General features: G+C 48.3%; 1 protein-coding gene across 3 annotated transcripts; it reads right to left on the bottom strand.

The window, feature by feature from the left end:
- Window positions 1-12,159: 12,159 nt before the first annotated feature.
- On the bottom strand, window positions 12,160-26,540 carry COMMD9 (COMM domain containing 9). 3 transcript variants are annotated; one of them, XM_027114991.1, is made up of 6 exons: window positions 26,476-26,540; window positions 18,182-18,307; window positions 16,302-16,441; window positions 14,906-14,940; window positions 13,935-14,038; window positions 12,160-12,896 (listed from the first exon to the last, which is right to left on the bottom strand). In XM_027114991.1, the coding sequence occupies exons 1-6, from the start codon at window positions 26,524-26,526 to the stop codon at window positions 12,756-12,758; spliced, it is 597 nt and encodes a 198-aa protein (XP_026970792.1). In that variant the 5' UTR covers window positions 26,527-26,540; the 3' UTR covers window positions 12,160-12,755. The 3 variants fall into 3 exon arrangements, with proteins under 3 accessions (XP_026970792.1, XP_026970791.1, XP_026970793.1); XM_027114990.1 differs by having other exon boundaries at window positions 16,302-16,462; window positions 26,476-26,535; XM_027114992.1 differs by having other exon boundaries at window positions 12,798-12,910; window positions 16,302-16,462; window positions 26,476-26,535.
- Window positions 26,541-26,963: the final 423 nt, after the last annotated feature.

Genomic DNA, 26,963 nt, shown 5'->3' with positions numbered 1-26,963 from the left:
GCAGAGCTAGTGTTAAATGTCACTTTCCTTCCAGGACTTTCCCCCAGACTCTCTAGCTCGATTGAGAGTGTGGTCACACAGGGGCAAGCTTGACGGAGACTGTGTCCATGATGCTGTGAGTCCCTGAGCCAGGTGGGTACCCTCAGAGCCCCCTGGCACGCGCCTAGGCTGACTTTGTTCTCTCCCCCCACCCCCATGCTGCTCTCCATCTTTGTCTCCCTTCCCTAGTTCCTTTTGCTCAGTTCAGACAAGCTCAGGGGTTCCTGAGCAGATCTTGCCTTCCTTTGATGGGTGAGTGGCAAGGGAGGTGAGACTGGGGCTGAGGGGCCTGGCGTGGAGGCAGATGGAGCGAGGGGGGGAGCGGGAAGGTAGAGGAAATCAAAGGGCTCCACATCAAAGGCAAGAGGAACCGATCAGCGGAGGATTCTTCATCCTCTGAGACCGGAACTGCGCTCTAATTCGTGAGTCTTAGTCGAGTATCAGAAGCTAAGGGGTTGCTGGACCTCCTGCCTACGAAGGTGTTTGTTGAAAGGATTCAGGAACGTGACCAAGAAACAGCTCCTGTGGAACTCTGCAGAGAAGGGAGTTCAAGTTCTAGAAGGTGGGACACAGCAGTGAAAATGACAAAGGTTCAGGCTCTCCTGTAGGGTAGCTTCTGGGGGAGGAGACGGACAACACCCAACAAGATCATTTCAGCAAATGTGACACAGGACGGAGAGAACACTGCCTTGCACTGGGCTGTCCAGGAGGCCTCTCAGAGCAGCTCACGTTTCCGCTGAGCCCTGAGCAGCCATGTGCGGATCTAGGGGGAGAGCATTCTGGGGAGAGGGAAGAGCTGGTGCAAAAATGCAGAAAAAGTTCAACATGGTTGAGGAAGACCTGGGGGGTCAGCACGGCTGGAGCGGAGGGAACTCAGGCCAGGGGGCCCTTCAGAGAGGGGGCTTGGCCCTCAAGGCTGGGACAAGGTCTGCTGTCGTTGTGATGAACCCCGAGCCCCATGGCAGGTTTTAGTACAGGAATGATTACCCCTGATGGGTTTAAAGTGATGACTTGGCTACCAGGTAAAGAATGGACTTCAGGGGCAACAGTAGAAGCAGGGAGGCAGGTTACGGGGATGCCTGGAGTCCCCTGCGAGAGGTGTTCTTCTCCCGAACTCGTGTCCACAGTGGGACTGAAGGGATTGAGCAGCTTGGAGCTGTGCTGTGAGTCCGGGACAGAGAACTTGCTGTGCTACTGGTGGGGGGCTGAGGAGAAGGGCAAGGCGCTTAGGTTTTGAGGTTTGGGGCTGAGTCCAGGGGGCTGTCTGCCTGCACAGGGTCTGCCTCTGGGTCGTGCTGCACCCCTCATTCCCACCAAGCTAAGCAAGAAGTTGGAGCCCCAGAGCTACGGAGAAGGGAGCCTCTCTCTCCTTATGACGTCCAGGGCGTGGACCTCCGACCCCTGGCATGACGATGGCACAGGCAGCGCCCTGAGGAAAGGAAGGCTGATTGAGGCAGGTCCTGCACTGTCCAGAAAAGAAAAGGGTTGGGGAGGGTCCCGGGCTACAGTCCCATCCCCAGCATCCTGGGACTCAGCGGCAGGGAGGATTGGGCAGCCGATGTCCGGCCTTCCTTATGGATGAGTGGCCCTCTCATTAGTGCAGAGCTTGGGAGCAAGAAGCTTTGGGAGGTTAGAAAAGAGGAGAGCCTTGGATCAGGCCAGGACATGTGTGTCATGGGAACCAGAGTTCCTCTGGGCCATGGTAGCCTCTGGTCCCTGACAGCCTCAGCCCTGAGGAGGGTTATGCATGCGGCTTCAGCTCCTGGTCTGGACGGAGCACAGAGATCCCGTGGGATCTTTTCACCAGCAGCAAAGTCCAGAGGGACCCGGTTCCCAGAGGATGCCTAAAGGAAGTGCGGGTCCCCTGGGAACATCTTCCTTGCCAACCTGTCCTCACCACCCTCCACCAGTGGGCCGGGCTTGGCCTCCTGCAGGCGGGAGCAGCAGGGGGCTGCTGCGGACCACATGGACGCACTGCGGAGCATCCCTGGGGACCACTGTGTTGGAGGAGAGGACGAGAAAAGGAAGGGTCTCGGTGACTGATGCTGGCCACCTGAGACTCGGTTCTCCCTGGGGCAGCAGGCCCCCGACTGAGCCCTCCCCTCCACACACGTCCGTTCACTCACTCACTCACTCAGGCAACGGTGTGTGAGATGCCAGCAGGCAGGAGTGCTGGCGGCTACTGGAGGAGACATGCGCCTCTGTGACAGGAACCTCAGGTGGAGGCTTCCGAGAAACCCACAAAGGCACCTCAACGTAAAGCACCGGTTTAAAACCTCCCCCGGAGCCGAAGAACTTCCCCGCAAAGGCAGCACATCTCCCGCCTCTCCCACTTTCCTCCCATCCCCAACCTTCCCTCTGCTGCCTGGAATAACATGGATTCCAGGAGCTAGCCCTTTTGATATTGGTCCCCAGCCCCAGCCCCGGCGTTTTTCTTTGCTTCCATCCTCTCTTCCCAGCTGCTCCTAATGACACAGGTCCGTCTCACCCTCGGGTCCATCTGGGACAGGACAGGCAGCCTGGAGCTCGGAGCTTCAGATCACTGGCACCCTCACTCCCACCCCCCAGGGGACATCTTCTCCTTGATTTTGACTTCTATTCTCCCGGGATGATCCTTCTTCACACTGTAAATTCCTGCCCCTTAATTTTTCCGGAAATGGAAAACCACTTGACTTGCGGCCAGAAGACACTTAGCCTGTGACCTCCAGTGGGTTATTTCACATCTCTGAGTCTGTCTCCTGACCTGAGGACGGCTTCGTGCACATGCTAGCCAGACGCTTTATGTGGCAATGTCTGATGCCCAGCATTGAAGTGGGGTCACTCCGTCCTCTCGGTGGGTCCATGGGTTGATGAGAAACACAAAACGGTTTCTGAGTTTGCTATGGAGCAGCTCATGCTGCTCGGAAGGGCTGTGTCGTGGAAAAGCACCTAGAAACCCCCAGTTGCTGCTCAAAATGCCACTCCCTCCCCCTACCCCGCTCCCACCACAGATGCTGGACTTACACCCATGGTAAGGGCTGAGCCTGGAGGCGCACACCCAGAGCCACACACTGGGCACGCAGGAAATGTTTTCTTCATGGGCTGAGCTGGAGACTCAGAAACGCCGTCCTCAGTCCTGACAGCTGCCTGGTGCCGGGCTTGGAAGCTAGAGCAAGATACCTTGGCTCAGAGCCACTCTGCCAGCGGCCAACAGAGCTAAGTTTAATCTGCCAGGTAAGTGTTTCAGGGTGGGGAGCAGAGCAGAGGCTGGGCCGGAAGGAGACCTTCACCAGGGGCCTGAGGCTCGGTCACGTTCTCTAATGGGGCAGGGGAGGTGAGGAAGTGGGCCAGAGAGCCCCTCCCTGCCCTCCAGAGAGGCTTCTCATTCATAGGGACCATGACCCCTGGGGGCTTTTTTGCAGTCTTGCTGCATCTTAGTTATGACAGGAGTGGGACAGGCTCTCTGGTCCCCATGCACATGCCTTCACTCAACTTGTCACCCAGGACATACGATGTGCCGAGTACCGTGCTAAGCGCTGGGGATGGAGTGGGAAGTAGTGGATGTGCCCCTGCTCCCAGATCTGCTGACTTCCAGGACTTGAGAATTCTCTTGTGCCTGGCCTGAGACAGCACTGGGGAGTCGGCCATCTGCATACCCCTTCCCAGCCACGAGAGACAGCGAGAGAGCGGTCTCTGCCGATCTCAAGTTGTACCTTTGGTTTCTTGGTCCAGAGTTTAATCCTTATTACGGTTAAAAAAGAAAAAAATTAGACATCATAGAATTGAAGCAGTGCCTAGGATCATGAAGATCATTTTCACTCGCAGGCCAGTGCTTTTTCTGCAACACGGCACACCTCCTGGTTTAACCGTTTCCATCTTCATTCCCCATAGGCCTGACCAGGAAGCCAGGACAGGTGAGCTTAAGTGAGATGGTAAGGAAACTGTAACGGAGCCCAGGGAGTTTGGCACGTATCCTGAGGGCAGTGGAGAAGCATTGACAGGCCAAAGTAGGGCAGTAACACGATGTATCTTTAATGTGTTTATTACATTCATGTAACAAATATTTATTGAGCATATACTCTGTGCAGGCCTGTGCTGGGCTCTCGGGATATAGTGCTGGACGAGACAGACAAGCTTCTCACCCTCACAGTACTTTCTAGTGGGGAGAAAGACAGTGACAAATTAAGTATGCACCTAAATTCATTAAATAAATAAAACTTTATATTGGGGAGTGGGAAGGAAATAAACAGGATTCTGGGACTGAGAATAAAAGGAGGAGTCCTCTTTAGAGAGAAGCCTGAGAAAGCCCCTCTAAGGAAGTAACTTCCTTGCTGAGCCCTAAAAGATGAGGAGCCCGTCTTGTGAAAACCAGGGGAAAGAGTGTTCCAGGCAGGGGTAGGGGTGGGAGCAGGGGAGCAGTACATGCAAAGGCCCTGTGGCAGGAAAGAGCTTCGAGGGCCCCTGGAACTGATGGTTGGTGTGATGAAGAAAGTGACATGAGATCAGGAGGCAAACTGACAGATGTCACCATGCTTAGGAGCTACTGAAAAATGACGGTACCGTGAATGCAGAGATGAAGAGAGATGGATCAATGTGAATACGTTTCAGAGGCAGAACCAACAGGACTTGTGGGTGGGTTGAATGGGGGGAGAGGGAGGAGACAGTGATGTACCCCACATTTCTGGTTGGAGCTGGTATTTGCTGAGATGGAGAAGCCTGGGAAAAGCAGGGTCCGGTTTGGAGGGTAAAACAAGATGGGATTTACTTTCTGGAATGCATTGTGAAGGCCAGATTAGGGAAAGACAACAAGTCCAGGGCGGGGAGCCCCGTTCAAGGCTGGTGACGAGGGGACCTAGAGCGGTGGCCATGGGGATGGTGGGAAAACCCACGTCCCTGCTGAACACGCCGACAAACGGAAGAGCGTTCTGCTTCCCCAAACGCTCTGGGTTTCTGTCTGCCAGGTGGCTGAGCAGGCCGAGCAGAGGGAGGAGCTCCTTTGGGAGAACGTTGAAGTGAAACTACCATATGGAGAGGAGGGAAGGCCAGTGATGTGGAAAATGGGGTCACGAGAGAGACCAGGAAGAGGCTGCAGCAATGCGACATCTTCCGCAGCCGGCTGTGCGCCATGGAAGGGGGAGCACGGGACATGCAGTATCTGTGCAGGGACAAGGCTGTCCCGAAACAGATGGCCAGGCAGCCACACCCATGCCCCTGGCTGACTAAGGGGTTCACGGGGGGAAAAGGAGGGTGAACCTTCCTGTGAGGTTCAGGACGGAACACTGAGAGAGGCCACGGGCAGAGCAGGCCCAGGCTGCACGGCTGAAACCAGCTCTTTTCTCCTTGGCCTCGCTGTCCTCCAGCACTGCCTCTTCCGGCCTTGAAGGCCAGCTAAGGCAGCAGGGAGGGGGGCTAGCCCGGCAGGTGGGGGAGAAGCAGGTATAGCCCCTTACAGGCAAAAAATAGTGGCTGTAGGACACAGGAAGTGTCAATCAGTCGACCCTGGGCCCTGCCATGCATGCATTCATTCATTCACTTGTTCATTCATGCCTGCACGCATTCAACAAATACTGACTGAGCATCTCTGATGACAGGCAGTGTCCCAGGTGCTGGGCAACCAGTCTCTGTCCTTGAGAAAAGACAGAACAAGGCCTGGACAATGCTGGCCACCAAGGCCTCTCGTGTCTTTCTTCCTCACCCTGTCCTCACTTCCCTTCCTGGTGCCCAGAGTTGTCTGGAATCATCACCCAGCGCCCACTCCCTTCAGCCCCTGGACCTCACGCTGTTTATTCTGATTGAAGTCCATTTCCTTAGTCCTGTTTCATGAGCCTGAACTATAGGGAGGAATCAGATTGTAAAGAACACCCAATGACATTTTTCTGAGTTTGGCCTTTATGCCAAGAGTACAGAGAGCACTGCAGTATTTTAAGTGAGGGACGGCCTTAGATTTCCACTTAGAAGACACCTTCAGCAAGGAGGAGGCAAGCAGGGAGGCCAGGAGAGGAGGACGGAGAGGCTGGAGGCGGGGAAGTATTAGGAGGCCCCTGTCCGCCCCACTGGCCACACCCACACGCTCCCAGGAGAGGATGGAGGAGTCTTCCAGCCCGCGGAAGGCCCTGCCCCAGCAGAGGCATCTGAACGTGTTGGAAGTTTAACCATCACTGATTGGGCAGCTTCCATTTCTCAGACACCTTCATGTATAATTAATCCCCTCCAAGCTGCATTGTCAGGAAAAATTAAACTTAATCTCTCCTTTTTGGAGATGAAGAAACTGAGACTTGCCTCCAAGCTGACCTGAATTGCAATCCAGGCTCCACCACCTGCCCACGGATTTAGCTAGAAAGTTATGCAGTACAAGGCCTTGTGGGCGTTGCCACTAACAAAACCTTATTGGGAAGAGTAGTATCTTCCAGCCCCAGGGCTGGGATTTCTGGCACCCACCGGCCTGCGGTGGAAGCTGGAAGCGATGAGAAGGCAGTGGGTGCTTCCGACCTCGGCCCCGGGAACAGCGTTGAATGGGCTCCCTGGGCGGGCCTGTCCTACCGCCATCGCCCTCCTTCTCTCTCATTTGTTCCTCTGGGCCTGAGGGGGCGGGTTCTGTAGGGGAGGGGGCCTGGGCCTGCGGGCTTCCTGTGCAGGAAGCTTCTCCCCTCGCCGGGGTTCTCGGAGAGGCCTGCCCACTACCCCACCTTCCCCATTCTTTCCCGGTCTTTGTTTCCCATGTTAGCCCAGCTGGGGCGATAAGGAGGGCAACTGCGCCATCTGCTGGGAATATTGGGGAAGCTCCAGCTGCGCACAGGTGCGGCGTAGGCGGAAACTGCCCTGCGGTGTGTATTTTGGGCCTAAGAAGAATCTTGGGTCAACAAAGGGGGTATAACGAGTGACAAGCGAGCTCTTCCATAGGAGTAACCCTGGGAACAGAACCCCATTTCAGCTGGTGGCGGGAAACTCAGTGCCAGTAGGAGCTGCCTATTACCTGTGCACCTAGGTGACGGGGATACCGTGTGAACAGTGCGCGGGGGCGGGGTCAGAGGCAAATACCTAGACGGTTAAGATGCAGTGCGGTAAGAGCAATGATGGGGGAAACACAGGCAGAGAAGACAGGTGGTTAAGTTGACTAGCTAGGGCCCCGTTAGGCCCTACTCCTGAAGCCAGAGGGATGAATAGGTGCTAAGCCGGGATAAAGGAGGACATTCTGCAGAGAGGGCGCAGCAAGGCCTTGATGTTTGTGCTGCCAACCTGCTCAGGCCCAGGGCTCGTCTCTCCTTTTCTGCCCCCTCCAGCAGCTGGAGAGAACTCAGCACCTTCCCTTGGAAACGCTGGTCCCTGAACTCTGTAATAGTGACAGGCGCTGAGCTCTGCCCTCAGCTCTTACCCCGCCAGCGGACTCCCTCCCACCCTCCCGCCAGGGATCCTATCCCTTCCTCCTCCTACTCAAACCAAACTAGCCTGGTTGGGAGACTGCTCTGTGGCCTCCCCACACGCACAGATCTGAGGTCAGCCAAGGCCAGAAAGCGTGGTGGCAACAGGGGAGAATGGTCCCAGTTGGTGAGTTGGAGCCCAGCTGCCACAGGTCCCTCTGCAGGGATTTGGATGAACTGAGCTGGGGTAAAAGGGGGCACTGCTGAGGTAGGTTTAGGAAGAGCAATTCAAATCAACATTAATTACGCGAGTCTGCCATTCTGATCAATGCGATATAATTCAACCGTCATTTACTAATAACAGGTCAAATCCTGTGTGAGTCTGTGGAAGAAGGTGGGACACAAATGAACATTTCCTGGGGCATCTCCTGCCTGGAGTAGGATTTTTTTCGGAGTAGGATTTTTATCAGAGTTCCTGAAATCCTAACCAGAGGCCATCTCCTGAGCTGTGGATCCAGTGTACATTTCTACTGACCCCAGAGCCCTCTGATATTCCATAGCATCTCTGAATTCATTTATCATTTAACCTGTTGGGACAGGATTGTGTTTCACTGTGTGGTATGTGTCTAAGGTCACACGGCTAATGCAGCACTGAAACCAGTAGCCAAGAGAGCCCCATTCTTCAGCCTAGGGGTCTGCTCTGTAGTTTACTATAAATCTATGAGATGCATTACCTAAGTAGTTATCTTATCTCCACTTACAGATGGGGTGGAAAAGCCCAGCAGAGTCTTTCCCAAGAGCCCAGGGCTAGTAGAAGCTCAGCTCCCCAGAGCTCTTAACATTTCCTCAAATGAAGAATGGTTCTCTCCCCTCAGAGATTAGGGTCCTCTGGTACCAACCAGGAAATGCTACTAAGAAATCTTTCTTAGTTGTAAAAAGGACAACTAAACCACAGAAATGTGGGCACTAAAGAAGGAAAGAAGTTGTGCAAAAGTCAGCATCATGCAGGTGAGAGAATGTTTAAGAATGATCAGTATTTAGAAGTTAGTGGGTACAGGTTCAAAATAGTTCTTGTAAATGTCCAGCCACTGGAAAACTTTCAAAATGCCAGGTAGCCAATGGTTTCTAGATGAAAATATTTTAAAAATGCAATAAAAACCCTCTCTCACTTCTGATAACATCTCACTTGACTGAACAAAATAACGAAAAGCCCTCTGTACCACACTGGACTCAATTCCTGGATATCTGTAAATACCAGAGCACAGAGCTTGACTAACAAACAACCATTAGACATGGTGCCCACCGTGTGTGTTTAGAGAACCGGCGTGTGTGGGAAAGACCCAAATGTCTGGTCCTCAGGTCACTGCCTTTGGACCTGAAAATCACCAGAAGCAGGAAGTAGGAAGGCAGGACTGATGAGGGAGGGAGCTGAATGTCACTAGATTAAGGGTAAAGTTCTGCTATCTGTGAAGAACCCAAGTTTTCTTTTTCCAAGATCAAGGCAGGAATGGAGAGAGCACAAGCCTTTGAGTTGAAAGACCCAGACTGGAGTTCTAACTCAGCCCTGGCCGTGTCCTCAGGAGCTGACACCTTCTCAGGGAAATGCACAGATCCTCGGGGAACGACGCTCCACCAACTTCAGGAGGGTAAGGCGAACAGGCGGTAAGATATTTGGGAAAACGTTTCACAGCTTTCTAGTGCCACACAGGTGATGAGGTTTATCGTGAGAAAAGGTGCCAAGACGGTACGTGTGTTGTTACTCACAATTCTTTTGTTTATAAGTACAGATGAGTTTAGACAAAAAGAAGTCTTCGGTTCAGACGTCAGGGGACAGTAGTTATAACAGCTGATCGCAAACATCCCATTTCTCTTCCTTCATGGTACACGGAAGGACTGACGTTCTCTGCCCTCTTTAAAGCCAGGTGTGACCACGTGACTGGCCTGTCCCTTCTGGGCAGAACTTCAAGTGCAAGACTGTGACCCCCCATATTCTCTCATCCTGCCTCGGTGACAGGGGAGGCGTGTGTTGAGATGAAGCTTCCCTGTCCCTGGTCCCTTAGTAAGCATGGTGAGCAGAGCACTTGTCCCTTTGCCCCCAACCTGCACTGACTGTTGTAGCAAAAATAAACTTCAGTTGTATAAAAACCACTGCAATCTTGGGATTGTTGGTTACTACAGCATAACCTTGCATTGACTACATTTTCTTATTTTCTGTATTCCTGACGCTTAGGCATTTGGGGCCTTGACCCTGAAGAGACTGACCTCCTAGGGCTAGCTAACTCCTAGAGATAGCAAACAGCTCCTGTGAGAACACACCTTTGATACACAAACCAACCAATCTACAGCCACGGCCCCAACTATGTCTTCTATCAAACGCACACCCAAGCCAGTATTCTCCCTGCCCTGAATCACCCCAGGACCAGGTACTGGACAGCTAGGGGCCAAACCTGTAGCCCAGACCTGCCAAAATTATCCAAACTAGTCAACCCTATGCTTACCCAGCGTACCTACTCTGCCTCGCCCATTCCTTCCTGCGAAAACCCCAAGAAAGGCTCTGGGCCATGCTATTCCCTGGCCCTCCGCGCCTCCTGACCGACCCCGGTCCCCCTCCATGTGGCACTGCAAGGTGTTCCATGCCTCCTGCTTCTACAGATATGTGAGGAGAAACTTCTTTATGATCATCATGTTTGTGCCTGCATGTCTCATCATTCCTGATAAAAATAAATCCCAGTCCATTTTAACTCAAATCTGACCCCTCCTGATGGATACGCTAGGAGATTTGGGACTGGCATCAGACACACTGGGTTTTCTTACCCTCTTCCCAACCTCTGGGTTCTGCTTCACTCCGAGATAGCCTCTCCTACTGCAGATGGGCTTTCGTGTGAGGAAGGCGGGCCCGAGCATCCCCTGCTTCACTATCAGAACCGCTGCCGATGCCGGCAGAACACTCACAGGGAAAGATCAGTTTGGCCCAGTTTGAGTCAGGTACAATCATGGGACAATCTCTGTGGGACACGGACATCGGTCAGGATTGAGCCATCCACTCACCCCTGTGCCTGGGGGGGTGGACAGTGCTGGACAGCCACCACTGAGACCTATCATCGCCCTTCTGTGAATGGGGTTTGGACACCCAAACCTTGCCTCACCCTAAGGAAAGACGTTTGCAGGCAGCTGCTCATTACACAAAGTACTTCTGGGAGACCAGACAAGCACTGAATGAAGGAACTTCATTTGAGGTAGAAGCTAGGAGGTTTTTTCTGAGATAGGGTCAAGCCAACCCATTAACATGGTATCTACACACCATCCACCCTTGCCAATAGTAGGAGAACTACCCACCTAAATGAGCACGTGACGTGAAGGGCAGCGAACATTCATCAGTGTTATTTCCTGAATGCCCTCTATGTGTCATGCAACCAGATGATTCTGTTCACGTGGATCTGGCTAAAGGAATGTTCAACCATCCAGACACCCATGCCAGGCTTCCTGCTTCTAGTCAGTTTCTTATGGAATGCCATGGGAAGCCCAGCGAATGGGCTTTTGGAGATCTCCATCTGTGCGTCACAGAGAATGGAAGGAAAAGAGAGAGGGATGAATTCACGACAAGGCTAAACTCAACCTGAGGGTGAGACCAGGGGCCCTTGACCTGGAGATAGTGGGCAGGTCTCCAGGGTCCATGAATGTGAAAACTCGAGTGTTCATTGCCTACAGAAGGGATCCATGGCTTCCATCAGATTCTCAGTGGTTATGGCTCCAAACAGGTAAAGAACTGCCGTTTCGACAGTAGGTAGCTCAGCTTCCAGGAGACGGCAGACGGCAGACGGAGAGGAGCCTGGGGTTTTTTCTTGACTCCTCTAGCGTTTCACTGGGGGGATGGCGGGGAAAAGTAAGATTTCTCATCTCTACTTCAGTTCCAGTATTTTCCAAATGGAGCTAAAATCACAGAATGCCAAGTCCCCTGCAGAGTCCTGTGTGGTAGAGAAATCTGGGCCCAAGTCCTGATGAGGTCATTTACTAGCAGGGACTTCACCTTGATGAGCTGATTCCCTCGTTGATAAAGGGAGGATAATAACATTCACAGTCACTCCAACCCCTTTACAGTAGATGAAGCAATGAATGCAGAGAGCTTTCTACTTTGCTTCCCATTAGTAACCGAAGCCAGCATCATCCAGTCCTTCCTATTTGCCGTAACAGTGCGCAGTGCTTTTAGGTACATTATATCACTCAGTCTTCACAAAAGCGCTGTAGAGTAGGTATGATTATTATTCCCATTTAATTAAAACAAAACAAAACAAACCTTGGGGTGGGCAGGAACTGAGCTCAAGAGCATCCTCTTAGCCCGAAGTCCTGCCTCCTCCACCCACCCTCCCGCCCCGTCCACACACCCCACCTGAGAAGCCGCCAAACAATGCGCTCAGAGCAGGCAGGCTCTTGCCACTGGGTGATCTGGAGGAGGAAGGGGGAACACCTTACACTGAGCCCCCGGGACTTGTCAGGCCCGTGACAGACGGTTCCGTCTGGTTAAACTCCTCGAAGAGCGCTTTCATCACAGCTCTCGCGACAAGCACCTGCTGATGGCGGCAGTGCTTGCTTTTGCTCTACGTGACGGACGGATACATGGAAGGTGGGCCGGTTCACAGGCCCGGTTTCAGGTCATCCCGTGCTGACGAGCTGAGCTAGGAACGAGGAAGCTGGGGTCGCCTTTACAAACGAGAGGCAGCACGGGCCTAAGGAAACGACTCGGGCTAAGGACAGAAGCTACAGAAGCATGACCGGAATCATGAAGTTTTTAGAACTGTTATTTATTTCCAATCACTCCTACTTCTTCACCCTGAGTGGCTGCATTACATCAAGGGGCCTCTGGCTCCAATGAGAAGGAAATGAGTTCCCATTTCAGACTTCCTTCGCTGCCAGGTGGTCCAGCAGGGCTGAGGGAGCTCGGGCAGGCTCTGGGCTCAGGGCAGGCAGGCATGCAGAGGGGGCCCTGCCCTGTGGGATCCGCCTGGCTTCTCTGACAGAGAAGCAGAACTGCTGGTGTCACCCACCTGACTCCCTGCGTGCATTCCAGAGCTGGAAATGAGCTCATCAGAGCGAAAGGAACTTATTAAGACGAGCACCACAATTTGGGCCTGAATTTTCCAATCAGCCAGACGGAGGCGGCTGACCAAGCAAACGCTCCCTCCTGCTGCCATGGGGTCATTAAGTCCCACACAGGAGCCTCGCGAGATCAGCAGCTTCTGCTCCATCTTTGGAAAGAGGAAAAAGCAGCGCGGGGGCCTGGCTGCTTCTGCCTGGTCCAACCGCGCCTTCTGGATAGCAGCCCCCATGTCCCCACCGCTGCCTGCTGCGAGGATGGCGTGTGCTGGGGGCCGGCTGGCCGCGTCACTTGCTGGCCACAGCGGAGAGCTGGTCCCGGATACGGCCCAGCCCGTCTAACATCGTGTCCAGGGTCTCCTTACTCAGCTCCACAGTGACAGCTGACACAGAGGGCTGCTCCCCACACAGACTGGGATCTTCCTGGATCTGAAAAGAGAACACTGCCCCAAAGTCAGAGCTGCCTCTCTTCGACCTGCAGGCCCCACCCCGTTCTGGTGAAGCTCAGAAGAGAGGCTCTTTGCTCAGAGTCACAGAGAGTCGCAGCCCTGGAGTCACTCAGCAACTGGGGACAGGGAGGGAGCTGTCTCAGGGGCTCCGGGCAGGGGTCGGAGAAGCCAGGCTCACTCACCCTCCCTCCCCCAACTCTCTCTGGGCACTCGAGTGAGGAAACATCCTGGGTTCATGCTGGTACTTTAGGCCGTGGGCTCTAGGGGTATGTAAGAATCCTCCAGGATGTAGGAAAAATATTACAGCCTCTAGTTATATGTATTTGTATCTTTTTTTTTTTTTTAAAGTAAACCTCAGTAATAGTTAAAAACTTAGTTGTTAGAGGCACCCTTGCTCTTTCATTTTCTTACAGCTGTTGAGTTTCTGGGTGTCTGGTGGTTAAGTAAATACAGCATTATGCTACCTAGTTTTAACTAAACAAACCCTAAAAATGGGTATGTGGCTTAAAAAGACTCCTGAAAATAACTGTGAAGATAACACCAATGAAGAATGTGAACAATAAGATGAAGAACTGATACTTCTCCAACTGCTAATAGGAGCCCTTGTTCAGCACAGTACAAATGGCAAAAGCCTAAGATTGGACAGGAATTTGGAAAAGTATACCACAGTTCTCAAGAAGGCAACTGGAAATCTGAGTGCGTGCTTCTATTGTTAAAGCCAAACCTTCCTGTAAGTGTCTAAGACAACCTTTAGGTGTCAGCAAATTATTTTGTAAATTTATATTTTGTGTTTGTCTTGTTTTAAAATTTCTAGTTTCGGTATATGTTTTATTATGACTGTACTACGTTAATACACATATACTTTCTAAATAAACACTGCATTTGGGGGTGCTAAATTTTTTTTATTTATGGGGTTGGAGATCCTAAAACTTGGAGTCTGGCATTTTTGCTGGCCCGCAGGGGCGCCGAGTCCCTGCTGCCCCTCCTTTCCTTCTAGTGAGCATGACAGTGGATGTACCTTCATCTGGAGCAGGCAGGTAGGGACGGCCATGCGGCTGATGCTGTCTGAGGAGGTTTTGATGTCCACCCTCCAGTCCAGGTCGACCAGGCGCGGCAGAGAGACTGTGTGGGGACAGCTCGGCTCAGTGCTCACGCCACCTGCGTACTAAGCCTTTCCTCGACGACAGGCAGCTCCAAGGGCTGCACGTGGGTACGCATGTGATCCACACAGCAAGCCTCTGAGGGAGGGAGACAGACAGGGCCCAAGACCCCACAGCAAGCCCCAGGCCTTCCTCACCACTGATCGTGGCCCCTGCACTTAGTGCAGATTCGTGGTGGTCAGCACCTCCAGCTTCTGCCTGAACACCCAACCCTCCAGATGTCCAGACAGAATGAGGAATGACGCAGGTGGAGAAGAGGAGGCTGTGGCTGGAGTCTTAGGCAATGTGTACCTCTGAGAATAGCGGAGAGAGCTTTTGTTTGAGAGACACACAGACTTGGCTTGAATGTGTGTTCTACCACCTGTCTAACCTCTGAGCCTCTGTTTGCTCACCTGTAAAATGGGGATGATCTCAGCCTAGCTCACAGGGCTGCTGGGAGGACTAAATGAGTTAATGCAGGTAGAGTCTGTGGCACTGTGACCGGCTCAGAGTGAGTTTAGTGACTGTTTATCAAACACCCACTTTTATTCAATCTTCCACACTAATTTCAATTATGGTTAATTTGTTTTCCAATGGAAACATAGTTATTTTAAGTACTTCACTTTCTGCTTAGGATATTTGTTTGTTTTTTAACAACATGCCTCTATTATACTAGGTTTATAACCAGAAAAGAAATTAAAAAGTGGAATTAAAAAGAAATACATAACAAACACTACTCGGTTTGGGATTAGGTTAATTCACTTTGACTTTAGTTAAAAACTCTGGTAGATTTAGGGCTGGGGCTGGGGAGGAGGGGGAAGGAGGAAGAGGCAGGTTTCTTGGTACTCACTCTGATTTGTTTGGGCTTCAGCTCTCCAAGTAGATCTGTTTAAGAGGGAAAGATAAGAAAAATATAATGGGAAAGGGATGCGAATTGAGTCTTCTGATAGTGAGGCCCATGGGCCTGGGCCTCTGCTCCTCTGTGATCTTAAAACCTATAATCACCTCCTGACAGGAAAGGACCACAGAAACGCCTCCCTCCAAGGAGCAGTTTTTTGTTTGCTTGTTTTACGAAACTGAGTGATGTTAAGGCCATAGATGCTGTTAGTTTTCATGGCTTAGGAAAAGCAAGAAAAGGCTAAATGCACTGTAACTGTGCTATTGTTCTCAGAGACAAAGCAGAAAAGGTCAACTTATCCTCTTTTTACTGAGCATCTACTATGCAAAGTATGGCATCTTACGCAAAACACATCTAACAGACGTGTCTGATGCTACACAAATCACGCCATAGTGAGATGCCGAGCAGAGTCATAGTAAACTGTGGTCACGCAAGAGAAAGTTTCTAAATAAACAACAAAACCCCTGGGAAGTAAGCATTATCAGTTATTATTATCAGAGAGGTCTCTTCAAGCCTGCTGCTAACCAGCAGTTAATCAGTTCTGCTTAAATTGTATGTATCTAAAAGGATTTGCTCAGCTAGAAAACGTACAGAAAATTCACAAAAGAATAAAAGTGACCAATAACATGAAAAAGATATTTGACATCACTAGTACCAAAGATATATAAACTGAAATGAGGTACCATTTGCCATTTGTGAAACTGGGAATAAAAAGTAACAAAACAAAACAAAACACCCTCGGTGCTGGTGATGGTGTCGGGAGAGTGGCACATCAACGTCCTCCTGGTGGAGGAGTAGCTGGTGCAATCTTTCCGATGGCAGACTTGATAAGAAAAAGCCAAAGCCTCAATACCACCATTTACCAGTGAGGAAATAAGGAAGCACAATGTGGGCAAAGGTTCCACAATAAACTGTTCACTGCAGTGAAAACTGCCAATAGCCTAAATGTCCAACCCTAAGGAATTTATTAACTAAATTACACATAATTTCTTCATGTAATGGAATATATTTACCCAATAAGAATGATACTGAAGGTAAATATTTATCGACCTGAAATATCATTAATGTTAATTCTATTAAATGAAAACAAGCAAGTTATAAAACGGCATGATCCCATTGTGTTAAAAACAAAAGCAAAACCAACCCTCTATGTGTAAATGGAAAAAATAAACCAGTCTCAAAAGGTTTCCCGTTAAGCAATTAACACTACTAACCCTCTGGGTGGTGGGATTACGGTTTCCTTCTTTTTGCTTACCTGTGCTTGCTTTTCAAGAATAAGCATATTTTTTCCAGAACAGGAATAAAAAATACAAGCATTACAAGAAACTCCCAAGAAATAAGCACTTACACGTGTTCTAGGATGATTTTTGTCAGCAGGTTTTTGAGGTTTTGGTGGAAATTTTCAGGAAAGAGTGCCAGAATCGCCTCGGCGGAGGACAGGTCACGGAACACCACTAGCCTGGTGAGGCGGTGCAGAGCCTGGAGCAGCTGCAGGACAGACGGGGAGCCCTGGGTGGTGAGGGGCAGGGGGACAGGGGACAGGGCTCTATCTCCCCTGCTGGGAAGAGGGCCTGCCACAAACCGCCACCGTCATTCAAGCTGAATCCCAGGAGTCCGGAGGCCCCTGGTGCAGACGCTGATGCTCACGTGCCTCGGCCCACCTCCAAGCTCACCTGCTGCTTAGAAGACATGTAGCTGCCTGACCGAGGATGCTGTTAACCTGCCAGAAAGTCTCTGCTTGTGGGCAAAGGGTTAATAAATCCCCTTCCTTGTGCACGGACTCTGACCTTAAGCTAACTTTCTAGCCTGTTCCCCTCTTAATGTGAGAGAAGCAGAAAGTCAGCGGTGTTACTAGACAACGCTGCACCAGTCCCCTGCCTCTGGACCGCGAGGGCTGCAGAAACACCGGGGCCCGCGGCTTGGGCTTCCCTGAGTGTGGCTGCGTGGTCTGTGCCAGCACCCAAAGCCGTGCTTACTGAATTGCTGCCAGAGGTCCTGGCTCCTGGGGAGTTGGGGCTTCTCATCCAGGCTGGCTGGACTGTCACGTCCTCACCCCTAGGCTGTCACCTGGTGGGGTGAGGCAGGCAAACAAACAGCTCCAGGCCGGCTGCGCGGACCTCCCTGTGGAAGGAATGCCTGGCGCTGCCCCGCTAGGACGCTGGATTCTACCCTGTGTCCTTCCAAGTGAATCTGCTGCTCAGCGGAACAGAACAGGACTCTCTGGAGGTAACTTTCTCCGCTTTAGGACTCACCCGGATGCCACGGGAGGTTGCTCAGCTCAGAAAAGCACAACCCAGAGGTGAGGGGACAGTAAGCCTCTACTGGTGAAGGGTGGGAGTGAGTGGATAAGTGCCCCACCCTCCCTGCCTTCCAGGGTGACAGTGCTGGGGCATTTACCCACGTGGTTTCTTACAGGATCCCAACTGCAGACCCCGCAGCACTGACCGCTCCCTAACATATCCTTCTCCTGGCTTGTCTCTCTTCCCGGTCTGATTTTCCTCACTCCCTCCTTTGTGCTTTCTGGAATCACCTCCCAAGTAACTACTAGCAGCCAGGTCGTTGCCTCGTGGTCTACTTTTGAGGAACCCAAACTAAGACTCCAACTCACTTTCATAACCTTGCTGCTGCCTCTCACTTCAATGAGCCAAGCTCCAGATTAAAAAATAACAACAACAACATAGGTCTGCTTGGATGAATTACTGTTTTGGAAACACCGTTGCCATGGAAAGATAAGGCTGTGAGTGCTACATAACCATCCTTGTCCTCTTGGCCACCTGAGATCAGGTGAGGTCCAGCAGTACATCCTCCCTAATCATACTCAGGCTTCAGAGTTTCTGCCCAGTCATCCCTGAAAAGTCTGCCTAAGCTATCCAGCCAACAATTCATCAGCACTATTAAGTTACAGGTTGGGAAAGAAAATCATAGCAAGGTTGGCTTTTGTCCATACTGTCTAGGTGAAAGTCTGAAAAGGAAATGGTCAGGAGCTCCGACTCTGGGTATACTTTTCCCATCCACGCCTCACTTATCACAAGGAAGTGAAGGTTCAAAGACAATGGCTTTTAAGTTCACTAACATTAAAAAAGAAAAAAAGCATCTATTTTAAGTTTGCTATAAGGTCAACAGACACTTCAGGGGAAAAATTCCCTTGGACGCGGCAACTGGGAAGTCAAGGAAGAGACTAATGAGCCGCGAAGCCAGCGGCCAGAGGTCATTTCTGACCCCACTTACTTGTTCTGCCTCCTCCTGGGTCACAGACAAGCTGGAACACGTAACATCCAAGAGCTTTTTCGAGCCAAGGGCTGAACTGGAAAAGCTCTCTTGGCACAGCTGTCTGACAACATCTTTCGAGGAGGCCTGGAAAAAAACAAAACGAGCAACAAACTCAGACTCTGAAAATACATTTTTTTTAGAACGTAATACTGTCTCCGTCATGGTGTGACACCTAAGAGGTGCATAGGACACTTCCAGTTCTGTGAAGATGACACAGATGTACTTTTCCCTATTTTTCCTGCTAAACACAACTACATTCCCTGGGCACTTTATACAAAACAAATGTAAGACGACTCTGAAAGGGGAGAAGAGAAGACAGACCTGCTACAGACCTCATGACAAAGGAATGACATGGCCATATTACGTTCTGAGCCTCTGGAACGTATTTAAATCTTCTATTTTAGCTGGCTTTCTCTGACACTGCTCAGGCGGCAGGACGAGCACGGTAGGGCTGGGGGTTGTTGCTTCATTACTACCAAATGGAGATAGAAGGCCAGCTCCCCTACTTGGTTCCTGCTCACACCCAAAAGTAGGGGTTCCTTGTAGCTACTGGGCAGGGGTGGAAGTGCTGGCTCCAGTAGTTTCCACTAATACTGTGGGGTGGTGGAACTTGTTACCAGCTCGTGGGGATGGAGGTCCAGCTCCCTACTTGGCCTCCTCTGACACCGCCCTGATGGGGGTGTTCGCTCTCAGACTTTGTTGACGTACAGTGGAGCGGGGACACACTTTTTTCAGTGGTGTTTTGGTGGAGTAGAGCAGTTATTGTCTAAAAGTCTTCTGTCTTCCTAAGCCGTCCCTTTCTTGGTCTTTGGCTAGAGAGAGCAAGTATTTGTTGGAGTTTGTTTTCACCCACTGGCGTTCTGGGTGGCCCTCTTCTTCAGCTCGAAGTCTGGGATATATGAACAAAAAGAAAAGTCACTGTCCGATGTGGCTGTAAATGTATATATATATGAGGAAATATTTAAGACAATTATATTATAAATAAGGGTAGGACTATAAAGGGATGACTTCACTTTAACTGGTAAAATGATGACACTGATATGTCACTGAGATTGTGATGTTATAGTAAATAAATGTAGTAAGTTGAACAACCACTATAAGAGTTATAAAGAGAAATGAATTTTAAAACACTATAGATAAATCAAAATGGAATTCCAGGGCTTCCCTGGTGGCGCAGTGGTTGACAGTCCGCCTGCCGATGCAGGGGACACGGGTTCGTGCGCTGGTCCGGGAAGATCCCACATGCCGCGGAGCGGCTGGGCCTGTGAGCCATGGCCGCTGAGCCTGCGCGTCTGGAGCCTGTGCTCCGCAACGGGAGAGGCCACACAGTGAGAGGCCCGCGTACCGCAAAAAAAAAAAAAAAAAAAAAAAAGGAATTCCAAAAAATGTTCAATTGATCAAATAACCCACAGGAAGGCAGTAAAAGAACAAAAAATAAATAAAGAACAAATAGAAAACAAAAAATAAAATGGCAAACTTAAGTTCTAATATTTCAATAATTACATTGGCTGTAAGTGGTCTAAATATACCAATTAAAAGAGAAATTGGCTGAGTGGATTAAAAAATATGACTCAGTTAAATGCTATCTACAAGAAACTCCCTTCAAACATAATGACAGAGACAGATTAAAAGGAAAAGAATGGAAAAAGATAGAGGATATTCTGAGCCAAAAAACAAACCTTAACAAACTTAAAAGAACTAAATCATACAGAGTGTGTTCTTAGTGATCACAATGGAATCACATTAGAAATCAATAAGATAACAAGAACATGTCCAAACATTTGGAAACTTAAACAACACACTTCTAAATAATCCACAGATTAAAAGGAAAGTTAAAAAAATTACCCTGAATGAATGAAAATGAAAAACAACACCAAAATTTGGGAATACGGCCAAGATGGTGCCGAGAGGGAAATTTACAGCATTAAATGCATATATTAGAAAAGAGGAAAAGTCTCAAATAAATAATCTAAGTCCTCATCTCAAGAACCTAGAAAAACAAGAGCATAATAAACCCAAAGGAATAAGGAAGGAAACAACAAAGGGCAGACACCAAAGAAACTGAAAACGTAAAAAAGGAGAAATCAATGGAACAAAGAACTAGTTCTTCGAAAATATCAATAAAATTAACAAACTTTTAGCAAGACTGACAAAATTAAAAAGAAAGGAGACACAAATTACCAATATCAGGAATGAAGCAGGGCATATCACTACAGACCCTGCAGATTTCAAAAAGAAAATAAGAGAATAACTACAAGCAACTCTGTACACACAAATGTGACAGTTTAAATGAAGTGGATCAATTTCTCGAAAAACACAAACTACCATAACTCTCCCAATATAAAATTGAAAACGTGAGTAGTGCTATAACTGTTAAGGAAATTGAATTTGTAATTTTAAAACCCCCAGAAAAGAAATCACCAGACCCAGATGGTTTCACCGGAGAATTCTACCACATTTAAAGAAAGAATTAACTAATTCTACACAATCTCTTCTAGAAAACAGAAAAGGAGGAAACACTTCCCAATTCATTTCACAAAGCTTGGATTACCCTGATACCAAAATCAGACAAAGACTGTATAAAACAAAACAAAAAAACAACTACAGACCAATGTCCCTCATAAAAATAGAGGCAAAGATCCTTAACAACATACTAACAAACAGAATTCAGCAATATATAAAAAGGATTATTCACTATAACTAGGTGGAATTTATTCCAGGGATGCTAGGCCAGTTCAGTATTTGAAAATCTATGTGATCCACCATATTACCAGGCTCAAGGAGAAAATCATTGGATATCAATCAATGCAGAAAGAGCAGTTGACAAAATTCAACATCCATTCTTGATGAAAACTCTCATAAAATTAGGAATAGAGGGGAACTTCCATAACTTGACATAGAGCATCTACCAAAAAACCTAGAGAAAACATACTTAATGATGAAAGACTAAAGTTGGGAACAAGGCAAGGATGTGGGCTCTCACCACTGTTATTCCACATTGTGCTGAAAATTCTAGCCACTGAAATAAGGCAAGAGAAAGAAATAAAAGGTCTGCAGATCAGAAAGGAAGAAATAAAACTGTCCCTATTTGCAGGGACATGACTGTCTATGAGAAAGTCCCAAGAAATGTACAAAAAAATTATTAGAATAAGTGAGTTCAGCAGTTTGCAGATCCAAGATACACCTACTAAAATCAGATGTATTTCTACACACTAGCAATGAACATGTGGACACTGGAATTAAAAGTACAATATCATTTGTAATTGCTCAAAAAAAAAGAGAGAAATACTTAGGTATAAATCTAACAAAACATGTACAGGACTTGTATACTGAAAATTATACAATACAGATAAAAGAAATCAAGGATCTAAATCAATGGGGAGACACATCATGATCATGGATTGGATGATCCAACACATTAAGACATCAATTTGCTCCTAAATGATGTACAGATTTAACCCAATTCCTATGAAAATCTCAGCAAGTTTTTTTTTTTAAGATACATCCAAGATCATTCTAAAATTTATACAGGAAGGCTAAGAAACTAGAATAGCTAAAACAATTCTGATAAAGAATGAAGTAGGAGGAATCCATCTATCTGATTTCAAGACATTATATAGCTACGATAATCAAGACTGTATGGTATTCTCAGAGGGATAAACAAATAGATCAATGGAACAAACTAAAGAACCCTGAAGTAGACCCAGTAAATATGCCCAATTGATTCTTGACAAAGTTGCAAAAGCAATTCAATGGAGGAAAGAAAGCCCTTTTCAACAAATGATATTGGAACAAGGGGACATTCACAGGCCAAAAAAAAAAAAAAAAATTCTCAAACTTTTCCACACACCTTATACAAAATTAATGTAAAATCAATCATGGACTTAAATGTTATATAAATGTAGGGACTTCCCTGGTGGCACAGTGTTAAGAATCCGCCTGCCAATGCAGGGGACACAGGTTAGAGCCCTGGTCTGGGAAGATCCCACATGCCGCAGAGCAACCAAGCCTGTGCACCACAACTACTGAGCCTGTGCTCTAGAGCCCGCAAGCCACAACTACTGAAGCCCGCGTGCCTAGAGCCCATGCTCCTTAACAAGAGAAGCCACCGTAATGAGAAGCCCACGCACCGCAAAGAAGAGCAGCCCCCACTCGCCGCAACTAGAGAAAGCCTGCGCGCAGCAACGAAGACCCAACGCAGCCAAAAATAAAATAAATAAATATTTTTTAAAATGTTATACAAATGTAAACTATAAAACTTTTAGATAAAAAGAGGGGAAAATTTGGAGAGCTATGGCTTCACAAAGAGTTCTTAAACTTTACACCAAAAGCGTAATTCATTAAAAAATCACAATTCATAAAAGGAAAAATTTTTGAAAAACTGTATTTCATCAAAATTAAAACATTTTTTGCTCTGCTAAAGCTCCTGTTATGGGTTGAACTGTGTCCCCCCCCTAAAAGTCATATATTGAAGTCATAACCCCCACTATCTGAAAATGTGATCTCATTTAGAAATAGGATTATTGCAGATATATTTATATGACTATAAATATAGTCATATAAAAATATATGACAAAAAATATAAAGATGAGGTCATAGGGTGGACCCTAATCCAATATGACCGATGTCCTAATTAAAAGGGATAGTTTAGACACAAAAATGCAAACAGGGAGAACTTCATATGAAGATCAATGCAGAGATCTACAAGCCAAGATACACTAAATATCACCAGAAACCACCAGAAGTTAGGAGACAGGCACAGAACAATTTGTCCCTCAAAGCCCTCAGAAGGAACCAACTTGGCTGACACCTTGATCTCAGACTTCTGGCCTCCAGAACTGGGACACAATACATTTCTGTTGTGTCAGCCACAAAGTCTGTAGTACTTTGTTACAGCAGACCTAGCAAATTAATACACCTTTGTGAAGAGGATGAAAAGACAGTTAAATACTAGGGAAGACTATGTGCAAACCACATATCTGACAAACGACCATTATCTAGAATATATAAAGAAATGCAAAAGTAAAAAAGCAAACAATGAAATTAGAATATGAGCAAAAGACATAAAGCAATATTCTGCTGAAGAAGATACACAGATGGTAAACAAGCACGCGAAAAGATGTCCAACATCATTAACCATTAGGGAACTCTGAATTAAAACCACAATGAGATATAAATACACACCTATCAGAATAGCTCAAATAAAATATAGTGATGCCAATAAATGCTGGCAAGGATGGGGAGAAACTGGACCGTTCGTGCATTGCTGTTGGGAATGTGAAGTAGTACAGCCGCTCTGGAAAACAGCTTGGCAGCTTCATAGAAACAACAAAACCCTAAACATGTAACCACCAAATGATCCAGAACTGTTCTCCTGGGCGTTCATTTCAGAGAAATAAAGACTTATGTTCATACAGAAATCTGTCTACAAATGTTTATAGCAGGTTTACTTGTAATAGCAAAAAACTGGAAACAATGTAGATGTCATACCATAGAATACCACTTAGCAATAAAAAGGAAAGAACTATTAAAACACATAACATGGCTCCAGAAAATTGGGCTCAATGAAAAAAGCCAGTCCCAAAAGTTTACATATTATATGATTTCACTTATATAACTTTTTTTTGGAATGTTTCATTGTTTGTGTATAGAAGCAACTGATTTTATTTTATAGTATTTATTTTTGTTTTTGGCTGTGTTGGGTCTTCGTTGCTGTGCGTGGACTTTTAGTTGCAGGGAGCGGGGTCTACTCTTCCTTGTGGTGCACGGGATTCTCACTGCGGTGGCTTCTCTTGTTGTGGAGCACGGGCTCTAGGTGCACGGGTTTCAGTAGTTGTGGTACGTGGGCTCAGGAGTTGTGGCTCGCAGGCTCTAGAGCACAGGCTCAGCAGTTGTGGTGCACGAGCTGAGGTGCTCTGCAGCATGTGGAATCTTCCCAGACCAGGGACTGAACCCGTGCCCCCTGCATTGGCAGGCGGATTCTTAACCACTGCGCCACTGGGGAAGTCCCTCACTTATATAACATTCTTGAAATGACAAAATTACAGAAATGAAGAACAAATTGGTGAATACCAGAGGTTACAAAAGGCGTGAGGGCAGAGGGGAAGGGGGTGTGGCTATAAAAGGGCAACATGAAGAACACTGTGGTGATGGAAAATGTTGTGAATCTTGACTATCAATGTCAATATCCTGGTTGTGATATCATACTATAGTCTTGCAAGATGTTACCATTGGGGAAAACTGAGTAATGGATAAATGGGATCTTTCTGTATTGTTTCTTGCAACTGCCTGTAAACCTGTATCTCAAAATTAAAAGTTTATGTAATTTTTTTAAAAAGAAAGTACATAGGACAATAGGAATGCAAATGAATGAACTACTGCTACATAACAGCAAACAAAAGAAGCCAGACACACACACAAAAATATGCCCTATTATTCCATTTATGTGAAGTTCAAATGTGAGCAATATTAAATTGACATATTAGAAGTAAAGATAGTGGTTACTGTTGGGGAGCAGAGTGAGGGAAATAACAAAGGGACAAGAGAGACTTCTGCCGTAATGGTAACATTTCATTGTTTGACTGTGGTGGTGGTAATAAATCATTAAACGGTGCACTTATAATCTGTGCACTTCTTTTGTATGTGTGTTACACATTAATAATGACTTTTATAAGTGTATTAAAGAAACAAAGCCCACAGAACGAAGAGGGATTGGGGTGGGGGTTGGGGGTAGAGCAGCCACAGGAAGGGTGAAAAGGCACTGGGTTGGGAGTTGAGAGCTCTAGGTTTCCAGTCCCAGCTTTACTACATTTACTTATTCATAGAACAGCTATTTATTGAGCACATGCTGTATGCCAGGTGTGGAGGATACGCTTGTTATGCATACATTTGTGAATAACAGAGTAGATGCCCGTAGAGATTGGAGAATACAAGTGAACACTGGGGAGGCGGTTAAAACAAAAGAAGGACCATTATGTGGACCAATGATGATGCTGTGCCATGAACTGCTGAGTGTAATCAACTCAACCCTCTTCGTCTGGAGTTTTTTTTAAAAATTAATTAATTAACTTATTTTTGGTTGTGTTGGGTCTTCGTTTCTGTGCGACGGCTTTCTCTAGTTGTGGCGAGCGGGGGCCACTCTTCATTGCGGTGCGCGGGCCTCTCACTGTCGTGGCCTCTCTTGTTGCGGAGCACAGGCTCCAGACGCGCAGGCTCAGTAGTTGTGGCTCAAGGGCCCAGTTGCTCCGCAGCATGTGGGATCTTCCCAGACCAGGGCTCGAACCCGTGTCCCCTGCACTGGCAGGCGTATTCTCAACCACTGCACCACCAGGGAAGCCCAGTCTGGAGTCTTTTTTAAAATACAAGGTCCCTCGTGGATCTCACGTTCTTGTGAGAAAAAGGCAGACAACAGGCAACCAGGTGCATAATGTCATCTAGTGACAAGTTCTACGAAGGACGATAAAGCCGCCGCTTCTTCTATAGGGAAAGTCATAAATTAAGCAAAAACTTCCAGTCTCGTACAAAACCCTATGAAGTACATCCCTTCCATCCTCACAATTTTTCAAATGATTGTCAGGAGAGTGTTTTGGCCCTCACACAGGTCACAGCAAATAAAAAAACCCAGGAGGGCTTCCCTGGCGGCGCAGTGGTTGAGAGTCCGCCTGCCGATGCAGGGGACACGGGTTCGTGCCCCGGTCCGGGAAGATCCCACATGCCGCGGAGCGGTTGGGTCCGTGAGCCATGGCCGCTGAGCCTGCGCGTCCGGAGCCTGTGCTCCGCAACGGGAGAGGCCACAACAGTGAGAGGCCCGCGTACCACAAAAAAAAACAAACAAACCCAGGACTCAAGAGAATATAGAAGGCACACTTGACTCAGGGGGCGGACGCAGAGGAGAGAACTGGAGAGCGCAGATGGGCTGCGGGATGAAATGGGGAACTGGCAACGCGGATCTAGAGATTACCACCCCAACGCACCAACCCCGAAAGCCAGCCCCCGAAGCTATTAGTAGGGAACATTTGTACAGCGCCTTCAGGTCCATTGTCTTGTTTCCTCACTATCCTGTCAAAGTGGTTTTAATTTTGTTCGTACTTTCAAAAAGCTCGGAAAAGCGCAACAACCTGCTAGGAGTCACAATGAGAGGCAGCGGCAGCGTCGTGGCTCCAAATCGGGGTCCATTTATTCCCAGTTCCTGCTCTGTGCAAAGTCTCGGAGACAAAGGCCTACCTCGCGCTGTCCCCACCCCTCTCATTTACCTTCAGCAGGCTCTGGAGAGCTGCAAAGACCTCCGCCGTCAGCGCGGCCATCTTCCCCGAGTCACGTGACCTAGCTACGCGGAGAAGCACGGTCTGGAGACTCCGACAGCAGCGCGGGGCATGCCGGGGGCTGTAGTCCTTTAGGGTGGCGGGAGCTGCCTGGCTCTTGGCACTACGGGATGGGGAGGAGCCGAGTAGGGCGCGGAGGCTGGATAGCTCAGCGCGGGCACTCTAGGACCGTGGGGTTTGGAGGACGCGGGTGCTGGATGGTTTTCGGCGGTGGGGGGAAATTGGCTTGGCTTGGCTTGGCTACTTACCAGGGCAGGGGAGACTGATTTTCTCTTGACTCGTGGGTGGGCTGGCCAATTGGGGGAATGCATTTGCAGGCTTGACAAGCGCCTTAGCTGTTCTGGAGTGATCTTCGTACCTGGCCTCTTAGAATTAAAGTAGCTGTGCACATCATTGCAATTCTTGGAATTTACCCCCAA

Source organism: Aethalodelphis obliquidens, unplaced genomic scaffold (genome assembly GCF_003676395.1).
Source record: "Aethalodelphis obliquidens isolate GAN/ISIS:26980383/991018 unplaced genomic scaffold, ASM367639v1 scaffold14, whole genome shotgun sequence".
In the NCBI taxonomy this organism is placed as follows: domain Eukaryota; kingdom Metazoa; phylum Chordata; class Mammalia; order Artiodactyla; family Delphinidae; genus Aethalodelphis; species Aethalodelphis obliquidens.
This window is presented reverse-complemented; position numbering and strand designations above follow the sequence as displayed.